At 40.6% G+C, this 27,460-nt stretch overlaps 1 protein-coding gene and 1 long non-coding RNA gene across 2 annotated transcripts; one reads left to right on the top strand and one right to left on the bottom strand.

The window, feature by feature from the left end:
• The first annotated feature begins 109 nt into the window (after positions 1-109).
• Positions 110-2,662, top strand: LOC140373711 (uncharacterized). Its single transcript, XR_011929045.1, has 2 exons — positions 110-275; positions 1,160-2,662. It is a non-coding gene; the product is annotated as an uncharacterized lncRNA (long non-coding RNA).
• On the bottom strand, positions 2,382-27,288 carry LOC140373692 (C-Jun-amino-terminal kinase-interacting protein 4). Its single transcript, XM_072460314.1, has 28 exons — positions 27,196-27,288; positions 25,842-26,103; positions 25,044-25,238; positions 24,861-24,981; positions 23,635-23,705; positions 23,494-23,558; positions 23,333-23,405; positions 14,468-14,625; positions 13,473-13,747; positions 10,418-10,475; positions 10,174-10,326; positions 9,106-9,148; positions 8,901-9,028; positions 8,754-8,807; positions 8,565-8,687; positions 8,348-8,477; positions 8,169-8,255; positions 7,351-7,398; positions 7,058-7,199; positions 6,453-6,495; positions 6,306-6,380; positions 5,849-5,916; positions 5,623-5,771; positions 4,854-5,025; positions 4,133-4,246; positions 3,956-4,054; positions 3,240-3,326; positions 2,382-3,172 (listed from the first exon to the last, which is right to left on the bottom strand). Exons 2-28 carry the CDS (start codon positions 25,941-25,943, stop codon positions 3,054-3,056), a joined length of 2,952 nt encoding a protein of 983 aa, XP_072316415.1. The 5' UTR covers positions 25,944-26,103; positions 27,196-27,288; the 3' UTR covers positions 2,382-3,053.
• Between the last annotated feature and the right edge of the window lie 172 nt (positions 27,289-27,460).

Below are 27,460 nucleotides of genomic sequence, written 5' to 3'. Positions count from 1 at the left end.
AAAATATGTCTAAACTAGTCAACAACTACTATTATCCGAAGTCTTCAGTGATGCTTAGGCTTGATGTATATTTGATCAATAATGTGTGTTTTGCTCTGCAGGGGTCAACTGTAATTGCACTGCAGCTGCCTGGGAACAAGGCGGGACAGGTAAAGCAGGTTCAGGTAGATCAGTGTCGGGTTTCAGTATTGTCTTTGGATCTGACTGAGTCCAGCGCTTCAACGGCATAAGCTCTTTTCTACTATTTAAAAGACAGACACAACTCACTGGATTTGGTAAGAAGCAAATATTTCTAACTTTTACTATAGTAGCTTGTTTAAATCAACATAACTAAGGCAGCTTGTTGACTTGCTCCGAAGACAGGTGTGGCACTTGAAAGAAGCGTATTCAAAGTAGGTCTGACACGTTAAATACTATCGACTTATCGTTATAGAAATAACACCTGGAACAATATTTTTTGTGCTCAACATTTATTTTGTGTACCTTTTCTTTGCACAAATGGGGAATTTCATTTATAATACCATAAGATTTGAGCTGCAGCGAATCAAATCAGTAATGTCTATTACTAGTTATGGCAGTGGTGCTCAAAGTAGGGCCCGCGGGCCTAACATGGCCCTGGAGGGGGTCTACTTTGGCCCACGAACGGGCGCTGAATTTGTAAAAAGCTATTTTGATCCATCATTGCACAAAAAACACTGACAGGAGATGTAAGGAGTCCAAACCAGTCTACCCCCCTAAAATGTTAAATTATTGAACACAAATTTATCTTCAATCTCTTTGCAAACAAAAATTTTACATGCAAAACATTTTTAGGTTTGGCCCTCGACACGCTAACATTAACATTAACATAAATTTTTGCCCGACCTGGAAAAACGTTTTGGCATTTCTGAATTAAAGATTCTACCGTTAAATAAGTATTATGTATTAGTGTGTCATTCTACCATTTATCTATCAGCGCTTTTGGGTTATTGTGTCAATGGCATAAAGTAGTTTCAATAATGGGTGATCTGGTACACCGGTAACATATATTGTTGATTGTTATATTTTTCTACAGAAATATCACACATTGAAATGTGTTATTGTGACACGCTCAACTCAGAGCATTGTCGTCCATACGGAGCTAATTTAAACCTTTTTCTTCTTTTTGTTCTTCCTGTAGTGATGGCACCAAAATATAAAGGCTTGTCCCATTGTAAGGTGGCCCTGGTAATTGCTGTGGTTGCGGATTTGCTTGGGGCCATCGCTCTTTTAACCGGGGTCTTCGCGGAGCTGGAGATCCAAGGACAGGATTTCGGGGACTTGTTGGTGTACACGGGCGCTCTGCTGGTACTCTTCTCATTGGCCGGATGGGTGATCTGGTACACCGGTAACATAGAAGGCCTCACGTCCAAAAAGGAGCTCGGGGGTGCAGTGGGCAGCGCCGTGGACCGCCTGGCCCGCTCCCTGAGCCGCCGAATACGGCTCCCAAGAAGCCACAGCAACCCCACATGAGGCAGAATAACCAGAACTGATGCACGAGAAATCACAACACATCGATCTGTGGAAAATAGGCTATTTTCCAACAAACTGTGCAGAGTGTAAAGAGCAAAAACATATTCTTATTTCATTGGCTACGTTTACACGCGCAGCAAACAATGCATCATTATCTGATTTGTGAAGCGATCAGATTATTGAAATGTCATGTGAACGGTTACATCTGATGTGAGTAATCTGATTTCTGATTGTTCACACCTTTGACAAGGAAATATGTAAAGATCCACTAATTAATTGAGACCTGGTATTGGATAGAATATAAACACACACCAAAAATCTGATCTAATTATTGGGTTATCTCATTATTATAATTTTCAGATTTTTACTGGCCATACAATTGACTTAAGTGAACTCTTAAGACTCTAGTTAGAGCTTAATTTGAGGTACTATGGTACTTCACATCATCGTGTCCTTCTGGCGGTATGTGGATTATTCTGCAGTGAGTGTTTGATTTGTTGGTCCTCCTTTGGGTTAGTCCTTGTATTATTTCAGACTTGGTTTTGCCCTAGTTTAGACCTGGAATAGTCGTGTGATAAACTTGGCGTTGATCTAGTGGTACGCAGGAAATGTGCGATATATAACTGAATTTGTAAGAGACACTAGACTTTATAATGTCCTAGATCTAAGTTCGGCTTAAGCGTCACCACCGTAATCCTTTCTGCCATTGTTAATGTTTTTAGCCCCTGCAAAGCCTCCAGCTGCTCTAGGCCTTATCAGCATCTGCATGCAAATTATACCAGGATATTTAAATAATAACATACAAGGCCAAGTCATATAAAAAGAGCTATATTATACCACCTGCCTTTTCGCACCGATTTTTGTAAGACTTGACAAAATAACCTCCGACATAAAGAGATATGTACATTTTTATTTCTCTGCATCCTTTTTGTTGTATTGCATTTGATATGTTGTGGTCACTTACAAAAATAAAACCCAAGAAATTAATAACTGACATTGTTTTTCTTAAGTTGGGCTCAGAGCCAATACTAAGAACTTCTTTGCAAGAAGAATATAGATATATTATAAACAATTCCTCTTTTTTTTTTAACTAGACACCTACATCCAAGCAGACATACCATGAATCAGAGCAGTTCACGACAACATAAATTACATACTGCATTCTAGATGATGGAAAAATAAGATTATGAACAATAGTTTGCACCAGCGGAAAAATCCCTGCATAATTATTCTGATTGTCATAATGCTTCACATTCACAGCAATATACTCTAAAAATCATAGGCCTCAGAAAATTCCATGATTGAAACCCTGCCTAATTTGCTGATTACATAAAAATAAAAAAATAACATAAAATCAATTTAAACACTGAATACTGACCAGCTCCTTGTTAATTACCCCCCAAAAAACAACAAAAGAGCCTTATAGATTGACCCAGCCAAGGCAAGTGCATCTTAATATTGAGGCAAATAAAAGGATATGTTTTCATTGTTCGCTGAAGCTAGTTGGCTCCACGAAGCACCAGCTCAAAAGTTTTTGCACCGTTGGACTTCTCCAAAGTGCGTCAGAGGGCAGGATTAGGCACAGCCGCGGGGGCGATTTGCCAGATGATCATGTGACTGCGTTCAGAGCGCTGGGGTGTAGTTTGGATCGCTTCATCGGATTCCTCATTGCCATCGTCACCTGAGTCACAAAGTCAGTGAGCCGATAGGAACAACACGACCTTACAGAGGCTACGTTTTGGACTAACCAATTCTAAAGTTGATGTATCCTTCGCCGCCGCTAATGATCAGCTGAGATGTGGAGACTGTGTTGTCAGGGGAAGTCATCAAGCAGGCTGTGGAATGCAAATCAGAGAGTCGATAAAAAACAACAACTTTCCTTTTCTTGAGTTCACTGCTGTGTGAATGGGTGTGTGAATGGGTGAGTGAATGGGTGGGTGAATGGGTGAGTGAATGGGTGGGTGGGTGAATGGGTGGGTGAATGGGTGGGTGGTTCCTTGATGTGAAGTGCAGCATACACTGTCCCCACCAAATAACACAAATAATAATCAAAAAAGTATCAACAATAGTGATTCAAAAACAATGAAAAAATAGTACTTTGCTATAACAATGTAGAAAAGTTTCAAATGTAGTCATCTGGACAGAGATTTTCTTTCATTTTCAGTCATTTTTACTCGAAAGGTATTGAATTTGAAGATAAAATATACACTGCTGAGCTGGATTAACCTTGCACCACTCGTCATAGCAATAAACAATTAAAAACAAAATAATATTTTAATTGAATGGTCAAAAAGTACTCAAAAAGCCATCTATAAACGGTAATCCGTGGGAGATAAATAAACTAGTTCAACTAAAATGCCAAAATATACTTAAAATAATCATAAAAACTATAAATAATAAAAGAAAAGAAATAAAACTAGCTAAACCAATAAAAAACACTAGAAATACTACATCAGGTGCTTACATGGGGCAGGGATGATAAACCTGACAGCTTGTCGGTGTCCATGGTAACACAGCTGTGCCGAGGCAATGGCGCAGTATGGGATAGAAACTGCTTCAGAGGCTGGAAAACATTTACACACATTAACTCCAGTCATTTAGAACTTCTTAAAGATCGTGCATCTCGTGACAGTGAACGTACTTATAGATAACGGTATGGAGATTACAGCGCCACCTCCTGTTCCAATCCAGAGGCGACCGCAGATGACGGACAAAGAGGAGATTTGCAGAGGCGACAGTGTCAGGAAGGACGGGCCTGAGAAGACAGACGCCGGTTTATTGACATTACATACATATATTTGTGCACGTTGTACAATCGCAAGGATCTACATACAGTATAAGTATGTCTGTCACAGTAATTACAAGTGACTTATATACACTGCAGCAAATCACAATTATTTGAGTAGTTAATCTCAACCAATAAAGTTGAATTATAGTGACAGAAAGCTTCTGGATAGAGAATATTTACAAATAAAGTGCATTAATGATCAAAATCAGAAAATGTTTATTCTTTTTTGACAAATTGAATTAAATATTGCCACTTTGTCATATTCATTGCGTGTGTTTGTATGTCCAGAGAACAATAATGATGATCAGAATATAACTACAATTATTTTTTGTAGTTGACAAGTTAGTTAATTAGTCGTTGCAGCCCTACTTGAATAATTATATATAAAAATGATCCGTTTCATGCTCCAAGCTTTATCCTGTGTGCTGCACCTCTTCTTTGTACTAGTGTCAAACCATAAACGTTTGGTAGTACATTAACTCAGAGCGTTGAATAATTAACTTACCTATGACTCATTATAGACACTAGTAAAGACGGACACCTTTGTAGATAGAAAAACAGCGTTAAAAGGCACCTAGAGTTTTCAGGACCAAGGCAGAAAAGTCCACTTCCTGTAAGGGCCGCCCCGTGGTCCAGTCATAGAGTCGGAGGATCGGGTCGAGTCTGCACGCGGCCCACACCCCGCTGCCTCCGGCGCACAGGAACCGCACCTGCTTCTCGCTGCGCTCGGACACCGTGACGACGTGCTGGAACGCAGACACAGGACAACAATTCTGGGGTTTAGACTCGTGTGAATGAGAGCCGTCGGCCTTTAATCGATCAATAGGGTTTTAATCCAACTTTTTTATTATTTATTTAGCTGAAAGTTTGGGAGTGAATTGTGAGCTTAAGCTGCTTTTTACATAGAAATACAATGTTTCTTAGTAGGGTTGGGTAATATTGACAAAAATTAAATGTCTTTAAATGTATTAGTTGAGGTTTAATTAGCAAACAAATGTGAAATGTCTGTAAAAATAATCACGAATGTGCAGAAATATCACCTTATACCCTTATTTGAAAATTTAGAACATAACTTTTTACAATTTATATCTTTAATCAGTTCTTTATAGTAATAAATGCTACAAAAACAATGTGATTGATGTTCAAATTGTGCACATCTTCAAAATAACATTTATAAGATCTATAATTTAATATTTGTCCACTTTTCTAGCACTCTTTTGTATTTGTAGTTATTTTTGTTTTGTTTTTAATCAATCTGAAGGGCGTGTCTTTAGGCGAGAAATAATGTCTTTAATTAAATACTGCAGTTTTGAGAACACAAGCAAGTATTTATCAATATTAACCTCAGTTTTCCTGTTTTCAATGTCCACCACATGGATTTTGTTCCAGTATCCCACCCACATGCGACCGGCTTTTGCAAGACAACATCGAATGGGCTGCAGTGGAGTCGATCCAAGAGACATCACTGCATGAGATGAAAGATCCCAGCCACCTTCAAAACATGAACATACTTTGATTAGACTATATACAGCGATGAATGTACTGTCCAGGGAAATCTGAATCAATTACCTGGCGTAGGAGAAAAGAAGCCTAAAGTGCCATCAGCTAAACCTGCTATGACCTGGTTCTGGGTAAACCTATGGGAACAGAGCAATAACAGAAACATGTTAAATGCATTAAAAGGAACCGTGTGTAGCTCTTACTGGTTTAAAAGGGAACTACAATAACAACTGAACTTGCAAATGGATTTAGTCATAGAAAGCAACACATATGTAAAGCTCATTCTGTTTTCTGATTGGAGAATCCTCTTGATAATTAAACATAAACAATGTGAACATCATGGCCAATGTTTATGTAATCAAGAATAAATCAGCATTAAAATCTGAATCAGTAAAAGCTATATTTGATTTGAACATGTTTATCTCGTATCTGGGGACACGGATTGGTCAAGTTTATGAAATTTGTACTCAAAATCTTACAAAAGGTTCCGATAATATCTATTACTAATAAATGGAAATGGATTTACGTGAGTGAATGGACGGCCTCAGAAAATGAGATGGACTGTAGACAGCGCCTCCTGCTGGCCGAGTGCACCAGGACACTGTGACAAAAGAGGGACATGTTTCAGCAGAAAGTAAGTGTTTTGCTTAAAACTGCATCTGAGGAGTTTTACCTTCCTTCCTGAGTTCCAATCCACACAGTTCCTGGGTTGTCACCTAATAAAGGACAATGGAACAATGCTGTCATGAAGACACTACTTATTAACCATTTAGTTTGTCTTTTTTCCTCCACAAAATGTTAATGAAATGATATTTCTTTTATTACAGAGGTCTCCAACTCTTTTCCCATGTGAGCAATAAAAAGAGGGTGAACTATTATTCTTTGAGGATACTTGTATCTACACTTCCCAACACTAACTCCAGTTACACATGTACCAGTACTCAGAATACCTATTCAGAATACTAATTTTGAATATCTGTGTTCCACTGCAGATACTTTTTAATTCAGTTTGAATCAGAATACAGTTTTCCTTCACTTTTCTAATTTTTGTGGCTTATTCTTTTGGGGAGAAAAATGGCTTTTGTTGAATATTTTGCCCCGCCCAACTTTATTAATCTCAAAATCATAAATCAGATGTTACGTCCAGACAGTTACTCTTGCAGTTACTCTTACCCGAGAAGTAGTTTCCCCAGATACCTTTTTACTCTTACTTGAGTTACTTCTTGAAAAAGGGCGACTTGGAGACCCCTGTAGTGCAGAGACTATGTTAGCACTGACCTATAGGGGGCACAGCACAGATGCAGAGGGCAGGAGATGTGGGAGGGAGCATGAACTGGTCCAGGACAGTGTTGGGCCGGGCCGGGTCTATCACCGTGATCTCGCTGCAGGAGGCCGGACCCGATATGACCCACACCGAGCACTGACGCCACAGACAGAGCCAGAGACCATGTTTTCAAAGACGAATGACGCAGAAACTACAGATGACTAGCCCTGGCTGAGTTAGTGTGCGTGCGTAATGTTATTAGAGGCTGACTACAGGTGACGTTTACTGTACATAATTACAAACTTACAGAAGCTTCTCCCGAGATTTCAGGCGGAACGGCGACTGCGCAGTTCAGCTACGACGAGAACAAGTAGAAAATAGAAAGCAATAATTCCATGTCAATTTCAGTTTGGTACAGACATTTATGAAATGCAAAAGACATCTCCTTACTATTATACCTACATAACAGCACAGTATTTGTTTTTTTATACAATACTGCTCCCTTACTTTTTGTTAAAACTGACAAGTCCCATTTATTCTCCATGGATTTTTGTTAAAACCTTTAATTTAGTGACTCTTGATTGAAAGCCCATCTCATCAGCTACAGTTTGTCATGTAATAAACTGGGGTATTCCTATATATTGTACCTATATATGTTGTTCCATCCAGCTCTCACAAACCCTTTGGTGCACTGGTGAGATTTGCATGAATTCCTGCTTGGGTGCAGTTTAAGGACAGCTTTTCAGACAGAAGTGACGCTGCCACGGAACGCCAAAGCGCAGTCAATCAGAGCAATGGTTACGACTTTGCTTTATGAGAAACTTTACTATTAGATGCAGACTGTGCACTGTCTCGGGTAACGCAGCTTTAATAGCTTTAACTCCAAGTGCATCTGTCCGCTCTGTGATTAATAAAAGGATCCCGTCTCATCTTTTTATTTTATTGGGCAAAAGATTAAGACACATTTTTATTTACAATATTGGCCTTGCTGTGCTTGTTCAGTAAAAAGTACTGTACCCCATATTCCCTGGTGATTTGGAACTAAACCAGTGTCTTGATAGTTTCTCTTTCTTCCACACATAAACATTTCACTTAAAGTCGTGCTACAAAAGGATTGGAACATACCTTGGCAGTTGAATCCCGCTGATCGAGAAGTCTGAGCTTTACTAAGACAGGGACATCTTTGGGCTCGGGGACAGGCTCCTGCGGTTTCTGAAGGTTTGAACATGTATTTAATATCGAAGAGTAAAAGAAAACCGGTATACATTCGTGCCAAAGTCGAGTGCAGTGTGCGAGTGGAGCACCTGAGCGTTTGCCAGAGGAACGCTCCAGCCGTGAATCTGGCGTTTTCCCAGTTTCCCCCAAATGTGTGAACGGATTTCCCTGTAATGCTCGCGGCGCCGGACTCGCGGCGATATCGCTTGGGACGTCGACCTGGAAAGGAGGACACCCGGGTCACACAGACACATTTGCAAGTGCGTTATTGTAAACAAAATGAAAAGGTGAACAATAATTGCTCACTCTGCCTGGACTGGACTTGCAGCCGGACGTTGTGCAGAGGGATAAGTGGAGTTTGCCTTAGAATATGCTGAAGATGGAGGTGGAATAAGCGGTTCTTTGGAGAGGCCAAGTAAGCGATTGAACCTAACAAATATATATAATTAAAAAGTCACATTTAAGTTTGATCATCTAAAAAAGTTAAGGACGTACTTTTTCCAAACGCTTGCACTTTTATCACTCGTTAACCTCTCTTCTCTGGAAGCTCTAAAAAAAGAGAAGAGGTTTTGTTCACAACGTCAGATCACAACTGAGAAAAGAACAAAAAACACTGCGATAAACAGCATTTTGTAAGATTACCTGTCAGTTTGACTCCGCCTCGTGGCCTCCTGCAGCTCGACCAATCGCTGCTTGTACTGGTTTTTCTCCATGACAACTCGGGCCATTTCAGAGCGAGAGAAGTGACGCACGGACGCGGACACGGAGGCCTGAACAGAGACGGTTTCAGTGAGTGACAAGCTCGTGGGTCAGATGAGAGACGATATAAAGTGTGCCGGGGCCTTACATCTGAATCTGCCGATTGAAAAGCTTCAAGGTCCACTTTAAGTCTGTGAAGATAATGTACGTGTAAAATCACAACAGGTTCTGTTCATGTTACAGGTCAGAATGCTTCAGTAGAACGTGTTTTACAGGTGGGTAATATATCGAAAAGATAATATTGTGAATGTTTTTTTTTGAAGGTATGCAAAAAAAAAGATACAAAAAAGATGATATTTCTGTACTTTTATGAAACATTTCACACAAATTTCAAATTTGTCTAATAATTAAACCTCACATAATACATTTCTGTTGGATTTAAATATGGTTCAAACCATTTAATTTAATTTGATTTAATTACTGGACCTAACCAATTAAAACTAAAAAAATGTTCAACATCTTTTCTGTAGAACAAATGGTCATGTGGCATTATCATTACCAAGACAGCTGAAATAATATTAAATAATACTAAGACTTTAGGAATGGGTGCATACATGTGTAGAATGGTTCCTTGAAAAAAGTCTTTTAATGGTTATTCAAGACCAAAAGGACAGAAGAGATGGACAGATGGACAGTTTACTTTCAAAAATCAGTAAATCTCCCTTTAAGAGGATTTTTTGCCGATTTGAGAACTCAAGCGACTTAGTCCCTTTTTTGAAATGTGCTCATGTGCGCACTCACCCCGTGTTGAAGCACACAACAGCCTCGCTGCTTCACATGCGTTTATTTATTAGCGCGACGGATCGCATCGCATCTCTCTTCTCTGTAGATTTCCGTCTCTTCTGAGCTCTTATGAGTCTTTCTCTGTCTTAATTTTGTACTGTACACTGAAGGAACTCGCTAAACACACACCAGCATATCAACCACGCATGCGCTGCCAGGGAAACGTGCTGCTATGCTGGGGACGAGGCTGCAGGTGTGCAGTAGAATGAAAGGGATGATTGACATGTGGGAGGACTAATCGACTGTCCACGCCACGAGGAAAATGAGTCTCAGATTTGGTGCCAATAAATCCTCCATAATTCCTTTAAAGTTCGATAGGTCCCTGCCCCAAACTCTCGACAAACGCTCATCGTATTCAGACATTCTCGAATACCTTTTGATCTCGTCCTCCTTTTCTTTTAGTCGATTGTCTAAACGTGCCACAGTTTCCTGAAGCAAGCCGAGTTCCAGCTGCAGAGCCGAACGGTCATCGGTCAACTCCACAACCCGAGATATTACAGACTTACGGGCGATCTCCACGAGCTCACTGGGACGACACAAACAGCCACGCATCATTCATCGTAATGAACCGTGCGAACAGGGACACGGGAACCGTTCTTCGATCAAACACAACTCACTGGGCGACTTTCAGTTCCTCGTATTTATAAAAAAGCTCCTCAAACTGGTCAGTACCACCTGCACACAAAAGAGCACAGAGAAGCGTTAAACCACAGCGGAGCAAACATTTCAATCTAACAGAGTAATTGTGATAAAGGGAAGTTAATTTTGACACTTGATTATAAATAGCTCCTTTCTTAACAGGAAACGCTTAACAGAGAATGGATGTAGCCGACTATGTAGTAGATTGAAATGTTTTGAACCTTTTAAGTTTGAGGTTGAGGTCTTTGCAAAATATATACATTTAAACACGTCCAGGAGCGTTAACATTTAAAGTGACGTATGACGGGTTTTTACTATTTTCTCATTTTGACTGTATTTGCTGTATTTATACCTGTTGAACATGTAAATTATAGTTTTACATCAATCGAGCAGGTATTTGTGGAGAAAACGTTAAAAAATCTATAGAAAAATGACAGGAAGTGACATCACACTATGGATCCTCATTCCAGACAAAGTTTATGCATAATTTACACAAAGAAACTACTTTTTTGACGCTCTAAACATTGATTCAATGAAATTAAGTCGCTCTCATATATTTTCATTTGTCAAATAGAAAAGATTGTGTTTTTGCCCAGTGTTTCCTGGGTAATTTCCTAATGTGTCATCAATTACAAACAGGAAATGAAATTATGAATCTAAAAAATGGGCTATTCTGTGATAAAATGTTTATACTTTTTAGCAAAATAAAAAATGTATGTATCTTAACTGCATTTCAATTCAATAAGTAGTCCGACCTGTCAGAGGCATTTATGAGAAGACTAAATAGAAGACTGACTAATAGTATTGTGCTAGTTATTTTTTACTTTATTTTATTTTTATTTTATTATTAGGCCCGAGCGCCACAAGCTGGCGAGAGGCCTATTAATCTCGTAAGGCCGTGCGAAGCACGGCTGCGAAAGTGCGCACGTAGTGCGCACAAAATCGAGCGCGAAGCGCTCGCCCACTTCCAAACACTCACTAACGCACTCCTTCACTCACGCACGCCCCGTGCATACTAATTAATAGTAGGAAAATGGAACATTACCGCTGTAAACGGGCGAAGCCCGTGCAAAAGTGCGCACTAAACGAGCACTTTACATTGGGATGACGACCCATATAAAGCACTCATTTGCCCTAAGTAGCTCACGAATACGTTCCCCATCTCTTGCATGTTCCGTGCATATAAGCATGTAATGCAAAAATTGAACATTATTACTGTATAGAGGGCCAAAAACACAAAGTGGGCGGAGCCCACTCAAAATTAACGAAAGTACCCGTCAGTGACCAGGGACCCACACCATGAGGTAGGAAAGCGCGAGCGCTTTCCGAAAATGTATAGTTTATGATATTTGAAAAATGGGAAACATTGTTTTCGCATCGGAATATTCTTCTTCTTCTTCTTCTTCTTCTCGGGACCAACCCCCCTATTTTTCACCCAGTGAACATTGACGAAAAGTCACAAAAATTTGCACACCTCTAAAAATCGTGCCTCTCTACATTCTGGCTATTTCCCTTTTCTAAAATAAAAAAAAATGGCGCGTCAGCGCCCCCAAATGTACCAAAAATGCATTGAGAGATGGGAAATGACCCAAAAAAAATCTGATCGTAGAATCATGAAATTTGGCGCAGAGGTAGATGGTGACAAGAGAAGTAAAAAATATTATTACGGCAACGCCGTCCGCCCAACCAAATGTCGGCCATATTGCTTCAAAAATGGCTAAACATGATTTTGGAGTTTTTCCAAACGTCGTACTTTTACGAACTCCTCCCAGGGCGTTGGCCCTAAAAAGCTGAAATTTGGTGAAAATGCTACTGAGGAGTGGGACATCAAAAGTTATCCAAATTACATTGATACCTCTCACGGTCTCTGTGCGGCGAAGCCGCAAACTGTAGCTAGAATTTCAGAAATCTCCCATATTTAAAATTTCTGCCGTTTGCGCAGATAAAGTCCGAATTGCGTCAAATTAGAATCAGTTGTTAAACTCTTTGCCCTAAACCCACTTGAAGTGAAATAAATTCATTTGGCGCCACAGCGCCCCCTACAGATTTTATATGGAGGTTAAATGTTTAGTTTTGCGAAATTATATGAAATTTGACACACAACTCAATTTTAGCATCCCCATCAAAAAAGTCAATGAGAGCCATGTCATAATTGTTATGGCGTTGCCGTAACGATGACCGAAACCTTCCATGTTATTCCAATGGGGAAATCGCCAGAACATGTTTACACTTTATACTTTCACAAACTCCTCTTAGGGCGTTAGCCCTATTAACCTGAAATTTGGTGAGACTCATCTTCAGGATCAAAAGTGATCCACATTTTTATTCAAAGAGTCACGGTGTCTGTGCGGCAAAGCCGCACATTGTGCCAAGAATTCAAAATAAAATTGCTTTTTGATGGTAAAACAAAGGGGAGAAGATGTGACAGCGTCACAGATTCAGCAGTAGGCGCAATAAAAGGACAATTGGGGCGCGTTAGCGCCCCCTCCTCTTGCGGCGTGGCGGCGGCGTGGCGAGGGCCGATCATTGCCGCTTGCGGCTATATTTGTTATTATTATCTGATTTTTATCTTTATTTTGTATTTTTATTATCTATTTTATTTTATTTCCCCCCCTCCATTCCCTATTAAGATAGGAGAGGAGTTTTTTATTTTGTTCATAAGAGTTCTATTAAGAGTGTGTTTTTGAAACTTCCTATAATCTGTCCTTTCCTCCTGTTCTACTGTGTAACGAAATTTCCCCTTGTGTGGATATTAAAGGTTTATCTTATCTTATCTTATCTTAAAATATAACCTGCTGACTTGGTTATATTTTACAATAATTGAAAAAAAAGAAACGCAATTAAAAGTTTGAAAGTGTACCTATAACCTGTTTCTGAAATGTTATGTGGCATTTTCCAGTTGCGGCGTGTCTTTTAACTTGTTTAATTGCAGTGCGATTTACCGTTCTATTGCATTTAAAGTACGTGGCTGTCGTGTTTGTGATTTGTTTTAATGCATCCGTCTGTCTTGTTTCTTTATTTGGGTGTGGTCACCTCGGACACTGGCGCCTCGGTCCACGCTCTCCAGATAGTCGCGGCTCAGCTCCGACAGCTCAGAGAAGACCGAGTCCGTGTTGCGCTGCTCGAACTCCAGGTCGTCCTCGTCCTCCTCCTCGTCCTCCTGCTCCTCCTCCGTCGCGCCGCTCGATGGCTCCGGCTCTTTGGCGTCGCTCTCTTCTTCTTTCTCTTGCTCTTTTCTGATCTCTTCTTCCAGACTGGTTTCAAATGCATCGACAGGTGGTTCTTCTGGACCAACTGGGATGCCGTGTCTGATCGTGACAGAAAAAAGTTAAAAGTTCAGTTCTTCACTGCAAAAGAAGGGATCACTTGAGATGAGAGTATTTATCTTTGACTTTTTAAGAAGAAAGATAAACACCACAGCTTCATTAGTGTGTGTTAGACATTAGCGCTTGTGTTATCTTATCTTTATTTGCTGTCTCCCGTCGACCTGCTGTATGTGAACCTGCGCTGCTGCTGCTGCAGTTATAAATGCCAATGCTAATGTTGCTAACGTCTACACAGAACTATTGTAAACAAAATCAAAAATTCACTCTCAACATTTTTCTATTAACTGGAAATATAATAACAATGTACAGGTCAATAAATTATTTTAAATGGACCTGCATTTGAGAGCTTTCTTTGTTTTTATTATATGACTCGACTGTTAGTGTAATATACTGGTAAAAGTTTTTCCGACTCGACAACTGGGCCACAAAAACACAGAAAAAAAACAGAAAACTACACAGCTCAGGTCCGAGTTCTGACCTCTGAGGACGACTGGAGTGCAGCATATTTCTACAGTTTAGGAGCCGTGACGAGCCACAGTCTGGTTGTTCTGATTGGCTGTTGTAATGCAGATTACAGGCGATAAATCCACTTCTAATGAAATATGTTCCATCTAGTAAAACGATTTTTTAAAAGATTTTGCACTAATGTGGAGTTGTGTCTTTTTATCCACATTAAAATACGACTTTATCCCATGTCTTTACCTGGAGCGCGCGTTTCCATGGTGAAAGTGTGCCAGCTCGGGCGTGGACGAGATGATGTCATCGATGAACTCTGTAGTCTCTAACGAGCTCTGATCCTTTATGAGCTGCACGGCTTCTAACGTCAGAGGAACTGAGCGCGAGTGCGGCCGTCGAATAAGCTGCCAAAAAGTCACACGCACCATACAAAAGACACAAAATGTTTACTTGACCAATGATCGGGAAATTGAGCAATAATATATAGTATAAAAAAATTTCAAAAATATTCAAGATAAATAAAGATTCAACTACGCATATTACAAAAACAACTATTATTTCAATATGTGATTTTATGTTTCTGTTCAATCAGCGAGTGAAGCCCAGAGATGCAACAGCCGTTATGACTTTGGGATGTACAAACATGAATTTAATTGAAAGTGAATTGAAAAAGCATGTTTAACTCAAATTTAAATATGGCATGAAAGAAAAATTCCGAGTTACAGCGGTTGAGCATGTTAAGCTTGTGTTGGCTTGTAAAGATAGAAAAAAAGTTGGAATTCCATTTGTACAGTGAATGACATTAACATGAAAGAGTTGTGAAGCAGACTAAAAAAGGCACTAAAAAAATAAAGTTTTAAAACTAATAATTTACCACTAACTACAGATATCTTGTCACAAAAAAGCAATTTCTTCGATTTCGAGTGTGAAATGAAGCAGTGGATCTTGGTCATTGTAGTTCCCTTTTCCTTTATTACTTTGCTGGTTTAACATTACATCTGCTATTGCAAAATTACAGAATTATAATTTGACAATCTTTCATGTAACAGCATCACAAAATTGCAAACACTGACATAATAATAATAATAAATATAGCCGCAAACGGCAATGATCGGCCCTCGCCACGCCGCCGCCACGCCGCAAGAGGAGGGGGCGCTGACGCGCCCCAATTGTCCTTTTATTACGCATACTGCTGAATCTGTGACGCTGTCACATCTTCTCCCCTTTGTTTTACCATCAAAAAGCAATTTTATTTTGAATTCATGGCAAAATGTGCGGCTTTGCCGCACAGACACCGTGACTCTTTGAATAAAAATGTGGATAACTTTTGATGGTAGAAAAAGCTTCAGTTGTAGTCATCTGGACTCAGTTTGAAAAATTAGACGTTTCGACTCTCATCCAAGAGTCATTGTCAATAAAAGAATTTAGATCGAGAACTCTGATGTTAATACTGTTCTGTGGTAAGACCCGCCCATTGGGAGGAGCCTTCCTGAAGTAGCAAGAGTTGTTTGTTTCAACAGAAACTCCCCCCTTGTATCTACCGAGCTAGCCTATTCAGAATTTTAATGGCCTATTAGAATCCTCTTTGTCTTTGTGAGACCCTGGCTCAACCACCCTGAGTACCTGATTAGCATCTAAATGTCCTGGTACTGGTCCTCTACCTTTCCAGGGGTTCAGTATTCCATTATAGATACCAGGAAGATTGAATCTTAGCCCTCCATTTCTGTTTAAAGAAGGTCTTTCTTTTTTAACAAAAATAGCTTCCTTGACTCCTCTTTCAAACCATCTTTTCTCCCTGCTTAAAACCTTCACCTCACCGTCTTCAAACGAGTGATTAGAGGCTTCAAGATGGAGATGCACGGCGCTCTGAGGTCCTGAACTTGTATTTCTTCTGTGGTGATAAAGCCTCTTGTGTAGAGGCTGTTTTGTCTCACCTATGTACCGTTCTTTACAGCTTTCTTCACTGCATTGGATCGAATAAACTACATTGCTCTGTTTTTGAGTCGGCAACTTGTCCTTAGGGTGAAACAGTTTTTGTCTTAAAGTGTTTCCTGGTTTAAAATAAACAGGGACTTCGTGTTGTCTAAAAATTCTCTGCAGTTTTTCCGAGAGGCCAGACACATAAGGGATAGAAACACCCTTCCTTCTCTGTTCAGTTTCCCTTTTGTCCTGCTTCTTGGTTCTCTTCACTCTGTTGAGAGCCCAAGCGGGGTAACCACAGGCTGAGAGGGCATTTCGGACATGTTTTTCCTCTTTCTTCTTGCCCTCTGAGCTGGTGGGCACACCTTGAGCTCTGTGTTGTAAGGTTCTGATCACACCCAGCTTGTGCTGTAGTGGGTGGTTGGAACCAAAGAGCAGATACTGGTCCGTGTGTGTAGGTTTCCTATATACTTCTATTTGGAGTTTCCCGTCCTCTCCTCTGATCGTGGAACAATCAAGAAAGGCCAAGCGATTCTCCTTAGCGTCTTCTCTTGTAAACCTGATATGTGGGTCCACAGCATTGATGTGATCAGAGAAGGTTTCCGGCTCTTGTTTCTTGATTGTTACAAACGTATCATCGACATAGCGAAGCCACCGTTTTGGGGCTATGCCTGAGAATGAGGACAGTGCCTTCTTCTCAAAGTGCTCCATGTACAGGTTGGCCACTATGGGAGAGACGGGCGAGCCCATGGCACAGCCATGAATCTGTCTGTAAAATTGTCCCCGGAATTGAAAGTAAGTGGTGTTCAGACAGATGTCCAACAGTTTACATATGTGTTCAGGTGTCAGTTTGGTCCTTTCCTGTAGGGTGGTGTCTTCCTGCAGTCTGATCCTCACTGCTGCTACTGCATCAGAGGTCGCGATGCAGGTGAACAGGGACACAACATCATATGAAACCATGAGGTCATCTGGGTCCAGTTGGAGCTGTTTCACTTTATCCACAAAGTTGTGCGTGTTTTCCACATGATGTTCCGAATTCCCCACAAGCGGAGCCAATATAGTTGTTAAATGCTTGGCCACATTGTAAGTGATGGAATCTGTGCTGCACACTATGGGTCTGAGTGGAACATCCTTTTTGTGTATTTTTGGAAGCCCATAAATGCAAGGCATGGCTTCACCAGGATACAGTCTGTAATACAGAGGCCGGTCTATCGCTTCCTCTTTTTCCAGCCTTTGTAAACAGTCTATCACTTTCTTCTTGTAGCCACTGGTCGGATCTCTTTTCAAGCGTTCGTATGTGGTCGTGTCCTCGAGGAGGGTGTGGACTTTGGCTTCGTAATCAGCTGCGTTGAGAATCACAGTGCAACGTCCCTTGTCTGCTGGGAGGATGTTGATGCTATGATCTTTTTCCAGTGCTGAAAGTGCTTTTCTCTCTTCAGATGTGATATTTGAAGGAGGTGGTTTGGCACTCTTCAGGGTCGCTGTGACACGTAACCTCAGGTCTGCAGCCTCCGATTCAGTCATTTTGTTGTTCCTAATTGCCGTTTCAGTGGCTGTGATGTAGTCCTCTGTAGGGATGTGTTTGGAGGTGACAGAAAAGTTGAGACCTTTAGAGAGCACCTCCTTTTCTGCCTGTGTCAGAACACGATCTGATAGGTTCTTAATCCAATTGTTTTTGCTGGTCGCTAATTTGTCTGTCTCAGTCCTAATGTCTAGCTCGACCTCACCTGCATTCTTTTTGTTCAAAAGAATGTTGAACTTCTTGATTTGGCGTTCTTTGCTCTTCCTGTGCTGTGCTTCTTGTGCTGTCTGTGTAAAATCCAGCACTCTTTTGAAAGCTTCTTCAGGGAGTATGCTGGTTAATTTCTCCTGTAAAGTTCCTGTTCTGTCTTTCAATTTATCAATTCTGACGTTGTTTTCCTGGATCCTCAGGTTTACAAGAGAAGACGCTAAGGAGAATCGCTTGGCCTTTCTTGATTGTTCCACGATCAGAGGAGAGGACGGGAAACTCCAAATAGAAGTATATAGGAAACCTACACACACGGACCAGTATCTGCTCTTTGGTTCCAACCACCCACTACAGCACAAGCTGGGTGTGATCAGAACCTTACAACACAGAGCTCAAGGTGTGCCCACCAGCTCAGAGGGCAAGAAGAAAGAGGAAAAACATGTCCGAAATGCCCTCTCAGCCTGTGGTTACCCCGCTTGGGCTCTCAACAGAGTGAAGAGAACCAAGAAGCAGGACAAAAGGGAAACTGAACAGAGAAGGAAGGGTGTTTCTATCCCTTATGTGTCTGGCCTCTCGGAAAAACTGCAGAGAATTTTTAGACAACACGAAGTCCCTGTTTATTTTAAACCAGGAAACACTTTAAGACAAAAACTGTTTCACCCTAAGGACAAGTTGCCGACTCAAAAACAGAGCAATGTAGTTTATTCGATCCAATGCAGTGAAGAAAGCTGTAAAGAACGTTACATAGGTGAGACAAAACAGCCTCTACACAAGAGGCTTTATCAGCACAGAAGAAATACAAGTTCAGGACCTCAGAGCGCCGTGCATCTCCATCTTGAAGCCTCTAATCACTCGTTTGAAGACGGTGAGCTGAAGGTTTTAAGCAGGGAGAAAAGATGGTTTGAAAGAGGAGTCAAGGAAGCTATTTTTGTTAAAAAAGAAAGACCTTCTTTAAACAGAAATGGAGGGCTAAGATTCAATCTTCCTGGTATCTATAATGGAATACTGAACCCCTGGAAAGGTAGAGGACCAGGACCAGGACATTTAGATGCTAATCAGATACTCAGGGTGGTTGAGCCAGGGTCTCACAAAGACAAAGAGGATTCTAATAGGCCATTAAAATTCTGAATAGGCTAGCTCGGTAGATACTAGGGGGGAGTTTCTGTTGAAACAAACAACTCTTGCTACTTCAGGAAGGCTCCTCCCAATGGGCGGGTCTTACCACAGAACAGTATTAATATCAGAGTTCTCGATCTAAATTCTTTTATTGACAATGACTCTTGGATGAGAGTCGAAACGTCTAATTTTTCAAACTGAGTCCAGATGACTACAACTGAAGCTTTTTCTACTATGGAACACTCCTGGACGAATGAGGGATTACACCGACATAACTTTTGATGGTCCACCCCTGAAGATGAGTCTCACCAAATTTCAGGTTAATATGTCTAACGCCCTGGGAGGAGTTTGTGAAAGTCTAAAGTGTAAACATGTTCTGGCGATTTCCCCATTGGAATAACATGAAAGGTTTCGGTCATCGTTACGGCAACGCCATAACAATTATGACATGGGTCTCATTGACTTTTTTGATGGGGATGCTAAAATTGAGTTGTGTGTCAAATTTCATATAATTTCGCAAAACTAAACATTTAACCTCCATATAAAATCTGTAGGGGGCGCTGTGGCGCCAAATGAATTTATTTCACTTCAAGTGGGTTTAGGGCAAAGAGTTTAACAACTGATTCTAATTTGACGCAATTCGGACTTTATCTGCGCAAACGGCAGAAATTTTAAATATGGGAGATTTCTGAAATTCTAGCTACAGTTTGCGGCTTCGCCGCACAGAGACCGTGAGAGGTATCAATGTAATTTGGATAACTTTTGATGTCCCACTCCTCAGTAGCATTTTCACCAAATTTCAGCTTTTTAGGGCCAACGCCCTGGGAGGAGTTCGTAAAAGTACGACGTTTGGAAAAACTCCAAAATCATGTTTAGCCATTTTTGAAGCAATATGGCCGACATTTGGTTGGGCGGACGGCGTTGCCGTAATAATATTTTTTACTTCTCTTGTCACCATCTACCTCTGCGCCAAATTTCATGATTCTACGATCAGATTTTTTTTGGGTCATTTCCCATCTCTCAATGCATTTTTGGTACATTTGGGGGCGCTGACGCGCCAATTTTTTTTATTTTAGAAAAGGGAAATAGCCAGAATGTAGAGAGGCACGATTTTTAGAGGTGTGCAAATTTTTGTGACTTTTCGTCAATGTTCACTGGGTGAAAAATAGGGGGGTTGGTCCCGAGAAGAAGAAGAAGAAGAAGAATTAAAGCCGCAAGCGGCATCCAACGGCCCTCGCGGGCCGCCGGCCTTCCGACTCTGCGCTTTTGACTTGATAAAGATGGCGCCCTTATTGTGTGTTGAATAAAAAAAGAACTTGACAGACGGCGACACATTGGACATGGCCAATCCAGTGCAAATGAACACAAGTGTCAGTCAAATTTGCTGCGCCGCCGCACAGAGACCGTAGCACTTGGAATATAAATATGGATAACTTTTGATGCCGCGCTTGTGTAGATGATTTTTCCCAAAGTAAAGCTTGATCGAGCTATTGCCCACGGAGGAGTTTGTTAAAGTGTGAAGCGTAAATGTGAACATTTCAAGGATTTGGCGTTTTTCCCATTTGTGACAGTATATTTGCAGCTCCACGGCACAGAGACCGTACCACTTAAAATCAAAATATGGATAACTTTTGATGCCCCGTTTGTGTAGATGATTTTCCCCAAATATGAGCTTGATCGGGCAATCGCCCTAGGAGGAGTTCGTTAAAGTGTGAAGCGTAAAAATGTGGTGATTTTAGAGATTTCGCTGTTTTCCCATTTCTGACATATATTTGCGGGTCCGCCACACAGAGACCGTAGCACTTAGAATCAAAATATGGGTAAGTTTTGATGCCCCGCTTGTGTAGATGATATTCTCCAAATATGAACTTGATCGGACCATCGCCCTAGGAGGAGTTCATAAAAGTGTGAAGCGTAAAAATGTGGTGATTTGAGCGATTCTGCGATTTTCCCATAAGGATAACATGGGATGTTTCTGTCAACGCTACGGTTACGCCGTACAAAATATGACTTTGGCTCTCATACTTTTATGATCAGGATGGCAAATTAGAATTTTGTTCAAAATATCATGTCATTTGGAAAAACTCTATTGTTTCTAGGCCACTCTGAAGGCCAAATAGTCAGAATTCTGGGAAACGTTTGAGGCTCCGTCGCACAGAAACCGTAAAAGTTATCCTTAAAATTTTGATAACTTTAGATGCCCCACTTGTCTAGAGGACGTACACCGATTTTGAGGTTGGTGGGCAAAACGCACTAGGAGGAGTTTGTTAAAGTGTGAAACATAAAAATGTGGATATTTGAGAGATTGTGCGGTTTTCCCATAGGGATAACATGGGAGGTTTCTGTCATCGCTACGACTACGCCGTAAAAATTAAGGCATTTGTCTGATTGGCTTTTTTGATCGGGACGGCAAAATAGAATTTTGGGTAAAGTTTAGAACATTTTGGTAAAACTAATTTTTGACCTTCAATGTTAATTTAAAGGTCACTCTGTATCTATCGCGCCCATTTCAATTTTGTCATCCTAAACTGGTCCAAACTAGAAAGTTTAACAACTGATTCAAATTTGGTCCTAATCGGACTCGTTTTGATCAAATGGGAGCAATTTTTAGATTAGCAATATCCCAAAATAAGTGGTCCAACTTTGCGGCTGCGCCGCACACAGACCGTAAAAGGTATCCCAAAAATTTTGATAACTTTAGATGCCCCACTTGTCCAGAGGACGTACACCGATTTTGAAGTTGGTGGGCAAAACACCCTAGGAGGAGTTCGTCAAAGTTTGACGTGAACAAAATGGCTAACTCAGCTTGTTTTCATTTTCAAAGGAAGATGGCGGGCATAGGGTAAGTCTGGGGGCGTGGCCACAATAACATTTTTTTTTTTGTCCTCAAGAGAGGAATGCGTGTCCCGAATTTCGTAGCTCTACGGCAAAGTTGACCCCGGGGCGTCTCCCATAGGCGCAATGTATTTTGACTTTTGTCGGTGGCGCTGTCGCGCCATTTTTTAACAAATTTTTTTTGCCGATTCTGAATTTTGGGCAAAGTTTGGTGAGTTTTTGAGCATGTTCAGGGGGTCAAATTAGAGCTCAAAAAGCAGAATTCACTCATTGTTGACTATTTCTGTCATAGCAGGAGTAAGTATGCATGATCCATGCCTTCGGCATGGGCTAGTTCACTGTACTTGCCAGGGGCGACGGGGCACCAAAAATGCGGGCTGCGCCCGCATGTTTGGTCAGACATTTGCAGCAATAGGCCCTCCGCCCTGCTGGGGCTCGGGCCTAATAATAATATTTTTAGCAAAAACAATATAGCCGTTTCCACTATAACAACAAATGATACATCGTTTGAAAGCTCTAAGCCTTCCCGATGCCGTCATGGGGTGGAATCATCATTACGAGCGCTTACGCGCTCGTCACTCCCTATTCCGTCGGGATGCCCCGCCCACTCCCCATAGACTTCCATTGATTTGAGCAGATACAAGCATGACCCATGCCTGCGGCATGGATTTTCGCGTACGGGACGATGCCAGGAGGGTTTTTGGAGGAATGCAGCGCTTCGCGCTGCTGTTGTCAACAATGAGTGAATGGGCTACGCCCATTCACTCATTGTTGACTATTTCTGTCATAGCAGGAGTAAGTATGCATGATCCATGCCTTCGGCATGGGCTAGTTCACTGTACTTGCCAGGGCCTTCGGCAGCGTTGCGGGAGCAATAGGCCCTCCGCCCTGCTGGGGCTCGGGCCTAAATATTCCGATGCGAAAACAATGTTTCCCATTTTTCAAATATCATAAACTATACATTTTCGGAAAGCGCTCGCGCTTTCCTACCTCATGGTGTGGGTCCCTGGTCACTGACGGGTACTTTCGTTAAATTTTGAGTGGGCTCCGCCCACTTTGTGTTTTTGGCCCTCTATACAGTAATAATGTTCAATTTTTGCATTACATGCTTATATGCACGGAACATGCAAGAGATGGGGAACGTATTCGTGAGGTACTTAGCGGTCGTCATCTCAATGTAAAATGCTCGTTTAGTGCGCACTTTTGCACGGGCTTCGCCCGTTTACAACGGTAATGTTCCATTTTCCTACTACCAATTAGTATGCACGGGGCGTGCATGAGTGAAGGAGTGCGTTAGTGAGTGTTTGGAAGTGGGCGAGCGCTTCGCGCTCGATTTCGTGCGCACTACGTGCGCACTTTCGCAGCCGTGCTTCGCACGGCCTTACGAGATTAATAGGCCTCTCGCCAGCTTGTGGCGCTCGGGCCTAATAATAATAATAATAATAATAAGCTTTTACATCGCATTCACTATCTACTCTGTACTATACTAAGAAATAATAATAAATATTTACCTTGTCATTGTGACTGGATTCTGCCATGGCATTGATGAATGTTTTCTCTGCATTCTTTGGGTGCACATGATTTCTACAAAAGAAATGGGAACAAACAGTCAGATCGTTATGTACAGTTGAAAAAGCATGTATAAAAAGTGCAAAACGATAACAATAATAACCTTAAAGGAGACTCTCGTTCGGATTCTTTCCTCTTATCCAGCATTTCCCGGTACGTGCAGGTCAACTGAAGATAAAAAGAGCAACAGTTACATGAGAAAGTCACAACATTTTGAGTAAATGATGTGTTGTTTTTGTCTGACCTTGGTGTGCGAGTGCCGTAGTGTGCTTAGTTCTCTACTGAGATGTGCCTTTTGTTCCTCCAAAGCTACCACTGGAAAGAGAAATACAACTTAACGATCACGTTTGGACCGAACATAAGCTTCTTTACTATCACAGTCAGGGACAAAAGTGTTTATCTCAAAAATGTTTTATACGATGATATGATTTTCTGACAATCAATCTGGAATGTGCTAAAACGTGTCTGTAAATGTCTTGTTGGAGCTTAGCACGATTGGGAAATGCAAAATCACAGGTTTATTTTGTTTAGTTTTTTATGTCAGCCTTTTAAAAATATTTTTTCTTATATAGGTGATATATCTAAACTCTTTGCAATTGAAAAAAACAGTTAAAAACAATTTAAAAAACAAACAAACAATTGCCATATTAACAATTTAGCAATATTAAAATCTTTCCAATATATTGTTTTTACATATTTTATGCTGTATTTATTTTTATTTTTTTAATTTGATGTTTTTATGACCATTTAGTCCTTAGTGGTTCAACTTCTTATTTAATGTGTATTTGTAAATTGATTGTAAACTGAACCAATTCAAAATACCCTTGTTTGGAAGATTATACTGAAATTACAAGTTTCTGTTGTTTTTAAATTGTTTTTCATTTAAATTATACAAACTCAATATTCTAATTTTGTCAAATCAAAACAAACCAACCAACTACAATATAAACCATTTGACATAACATTTTTTCTGATTATTTTTTCACATTTACTTCTGTGTGTTATTATTTGTCGTTTTATTGACAATTATTGTGGTTCTTATTTGATTTATGTTTTCTTATTTTTTTGTTTTCTAACCTGAATAAGAGATTATTTTATTTTCATATCCTCTCTTCACCACTTTGGAGTCTATATTAAAATGTGCAATATAAATAAAGCAGATTTGGAGATATTTACCAACTAGAAATAATTGTTGTAAATGAAAAGAAACAACATAAATATAAATGATGAGAAAACTATTGATTAAAGTTATACACATATAGCATATTTCTGGTCTTCTTTGAGTTCATCTTCATTTACTTTACTTTGGACATGGTTTATTTTTACTACAGCAACATTTTAGCACCTTCAACGTCGCTTGGTTTGATCTGAAAAGCTGAATTTTGGTGTCAAAGGTCATATCCACTCGTCTAGATCCATCTGATCAAGTGAGCCAAGCGTTTTCTTCAGTTCCAGTGTTAAATTACTCACACTGATCCGCTTGCTCTCTCGCCTTGTTCTCCATCTGCCTCTCTCGCTTCTCGCGCTCCTTCTCTCTCATCCTCAAGGCTCTGCGCTCCTGTTCCGTTTGGTCGTCCAGCTCCAGATATCGCTGAAAACAGAATGTGTCGTTTCGTAGATGCGATGTCTATTTAAATCTCGTGACTTTCTTACCTCTTGGGTTTCCTTCCGTAGTGTTTTCTCAGTTTGATACCGCTCGAGAAGATCCTCCTTTTCAGCTTTCTCTCGATTCGCCTCCTCCTCTCGGTCTCGGAGCTGGGATTTGCAGTTGGCCAGACCTTCCAGGACCCAGACGAATATCGGGACGAGGGACTCCACCACGCCCTCACCGTGGACCTCGATGACCGTCTTGGGAATAATAAAAGAGAAATGATGCAACAGCTCAGAATGTCGTTCGGATTCTGACCGTCTTGTGAATTTACGATTTCAGACACGGTCAAATTGGGGCAGGAGCTATTTTATTGACTTAATTACATGATTTTTAATAAGACGAATTGGCAATTGACTAGGTCCATCATCTCACTGTATTTAACAAACAACCTTTTTACTCGCATATGAAAGATAATGGAACTAAACAGACTCTAAAACACACATGAGATCACCTTTTTATACAAAAGACTGTGGCATTATTAAAGCAAAATGTCAAAAAACGATAAACTATTTGTGATTTTCATCAGTATTCTCTATCTAAAAGTCTTTAGTCAACATCTTTCAACCTTTATTTGGTTGATAATGCATTAAACTAAATGCACGACAGGAATAATTGTTTGACAAGTCGACAAATCGATAAATTAATTGCAGACTAGTCCACTACTAAAATAATCTCTGGTTGCAGCCCTCTTATTACGACACAATCCCCATCTCCACTGGTTTTAAATACTTTTTTGTCCTGTAGAATGTTGTTTGGCTCTATAAACTCGGCTGCAGAGGAAAACAAATGAGCCGTTTTACCTGTAGTTCTGAATACAGCTTCCCGGCCTCTTCACTGACGATGTCCGGGTCCAGCTCCACCTGTCCAGACTCACACAGGACGAGCTCATTGTACTCCATCATCTTAGCACATTAATATTAATAGTTTGCTTGTGACAGCTGTGCGTACAGAAGTGAGTTTCCCCACTAATAAGGCATGTTTGTGGTTATTTTCTCGGGCCTCCACGTCGCAGCCTTGAGCGCTCTTGCAAGTATTATCTTATGCAATGCGTTACAGTCCATTCTGAAAAAGATAAGGTAGAATATCTTAATGAAATGTTTAATATTACAGAAACACAAGTACATTATTCGTAAGTCATTAAGTTCCTACATGATGGTTTGGCTTTGGTCAGTAATAGCTCATAATTGGTCATGTGGCTTTTATTATCAGCGACTACGGTTTGTGTAAAAGTTGAGAGTTTCAGACGAATGAGTTACAAGGGTGAATGAGAATCTATTGGCCTGTTAAAAGTTTGAAAAACAAATACATTTGAACCTATTTTCAGTAAGTGAAGCAGCTGAAGGCTCAAGTGAAGAGGAACTATTGTCGTTTCAATGGGAAAATAGGGGATTGATATGAAAAACAAGGTGGTTTTGGCTCATAAAATCACTAAATTACATGTAAGTGATATCAAAGTCTGGTTTAAAGACATTTACTATTGTACGTTTACATTATTCATTAGTTTAATAGGAGCTTATGAAGGACACGTAGCATTTTGGAGGAAGGAAAATCTGGATTTAAAGGATTTACTGGAAAAATACCGCAAATTAGACTTGTAATGAGGCTCAATTCCAATTTGAAAAAGGCTGGAAAGTAGATGTTTCTTTCTACCTACCTTTGCAATAGAAAAGCAAAGCAAGATTTCTACACTTGACATTATAGATAGTTGCTCATTTGTTATAACAAAGATTTAAAACCATTAGTATTTCGATCTGTTAAACCATGTTATGGTTTGCCTCCACCCATTGATGACAAATCATTTAAATGGTCAACTAAACAATTAGCTACACATTCTAGAATGAACTGCCAGCATGCATGGAAACTGAACAGCAGACAAACTTACTTCTTATCTTACTTTAAAACCTAAGAACTCAATGCTATCTTAATGCAAAGCAACAAGTGGTCGGATTTGACTCTGTGTCGGCAAAAGCAATCGATATTCACCAAGATAAAGGTAAAAATGTGACACAATCGCTCTGACAAGCTGCATAAATAAGTAAAGCTGTCTGACAACTGACTCCTTGTACAAGTCAACAGAGTGCGTTTAGCTAAATACAAATTTTAAACACGTATTCGAACGTCTGTATTTTACCAGCAAAACGCCAATAAACTCACCTAACGCCTTCGACATCTGTCCAGTCGCTGTGAGGACGGCATTTCTCGATTGTTCGCTTTTTAAAAGGACATATTTGAGTTTGTAGCAGGAGGCTGGCTCGACTCGGGTCCGGTTTTGACGCACACGCAGCGGGGCCAATCAGAGCGCCGTGCGTGACGCGTTCGGCCAATCGGAGCGGCGCGCGGGCGGGACATCGGTGGTTTGTTTTCGGAAGTAGAAAAAATACTTTCCTGAAACTTGAACGGCGACACGTGACCGCCGCAG

Source organism: Eucyclogobius newberryi, unplaced genomic scaffold (genome assembly GCF_026437365.1).
Source record: "Eucyclogobius newberryi isolate DKJ021-1_F unplaced genomic scaffold, fEucNew1.0.hap1 SCAF_3, whole genome shotgun sequence".
NCBI classification, from domain to species: Eukaryota; Metazoa; Chordata; class Actinopteri; order Gobiiformes; family Gobiidae; genus Eucyclogobius; species Eucyclogobius newberryi.
The sequence above is the reverse complement of the archived record's forward strand: the minus strand, read 5'-3'. Positions and strand labels throughout refer to the sequence as shown.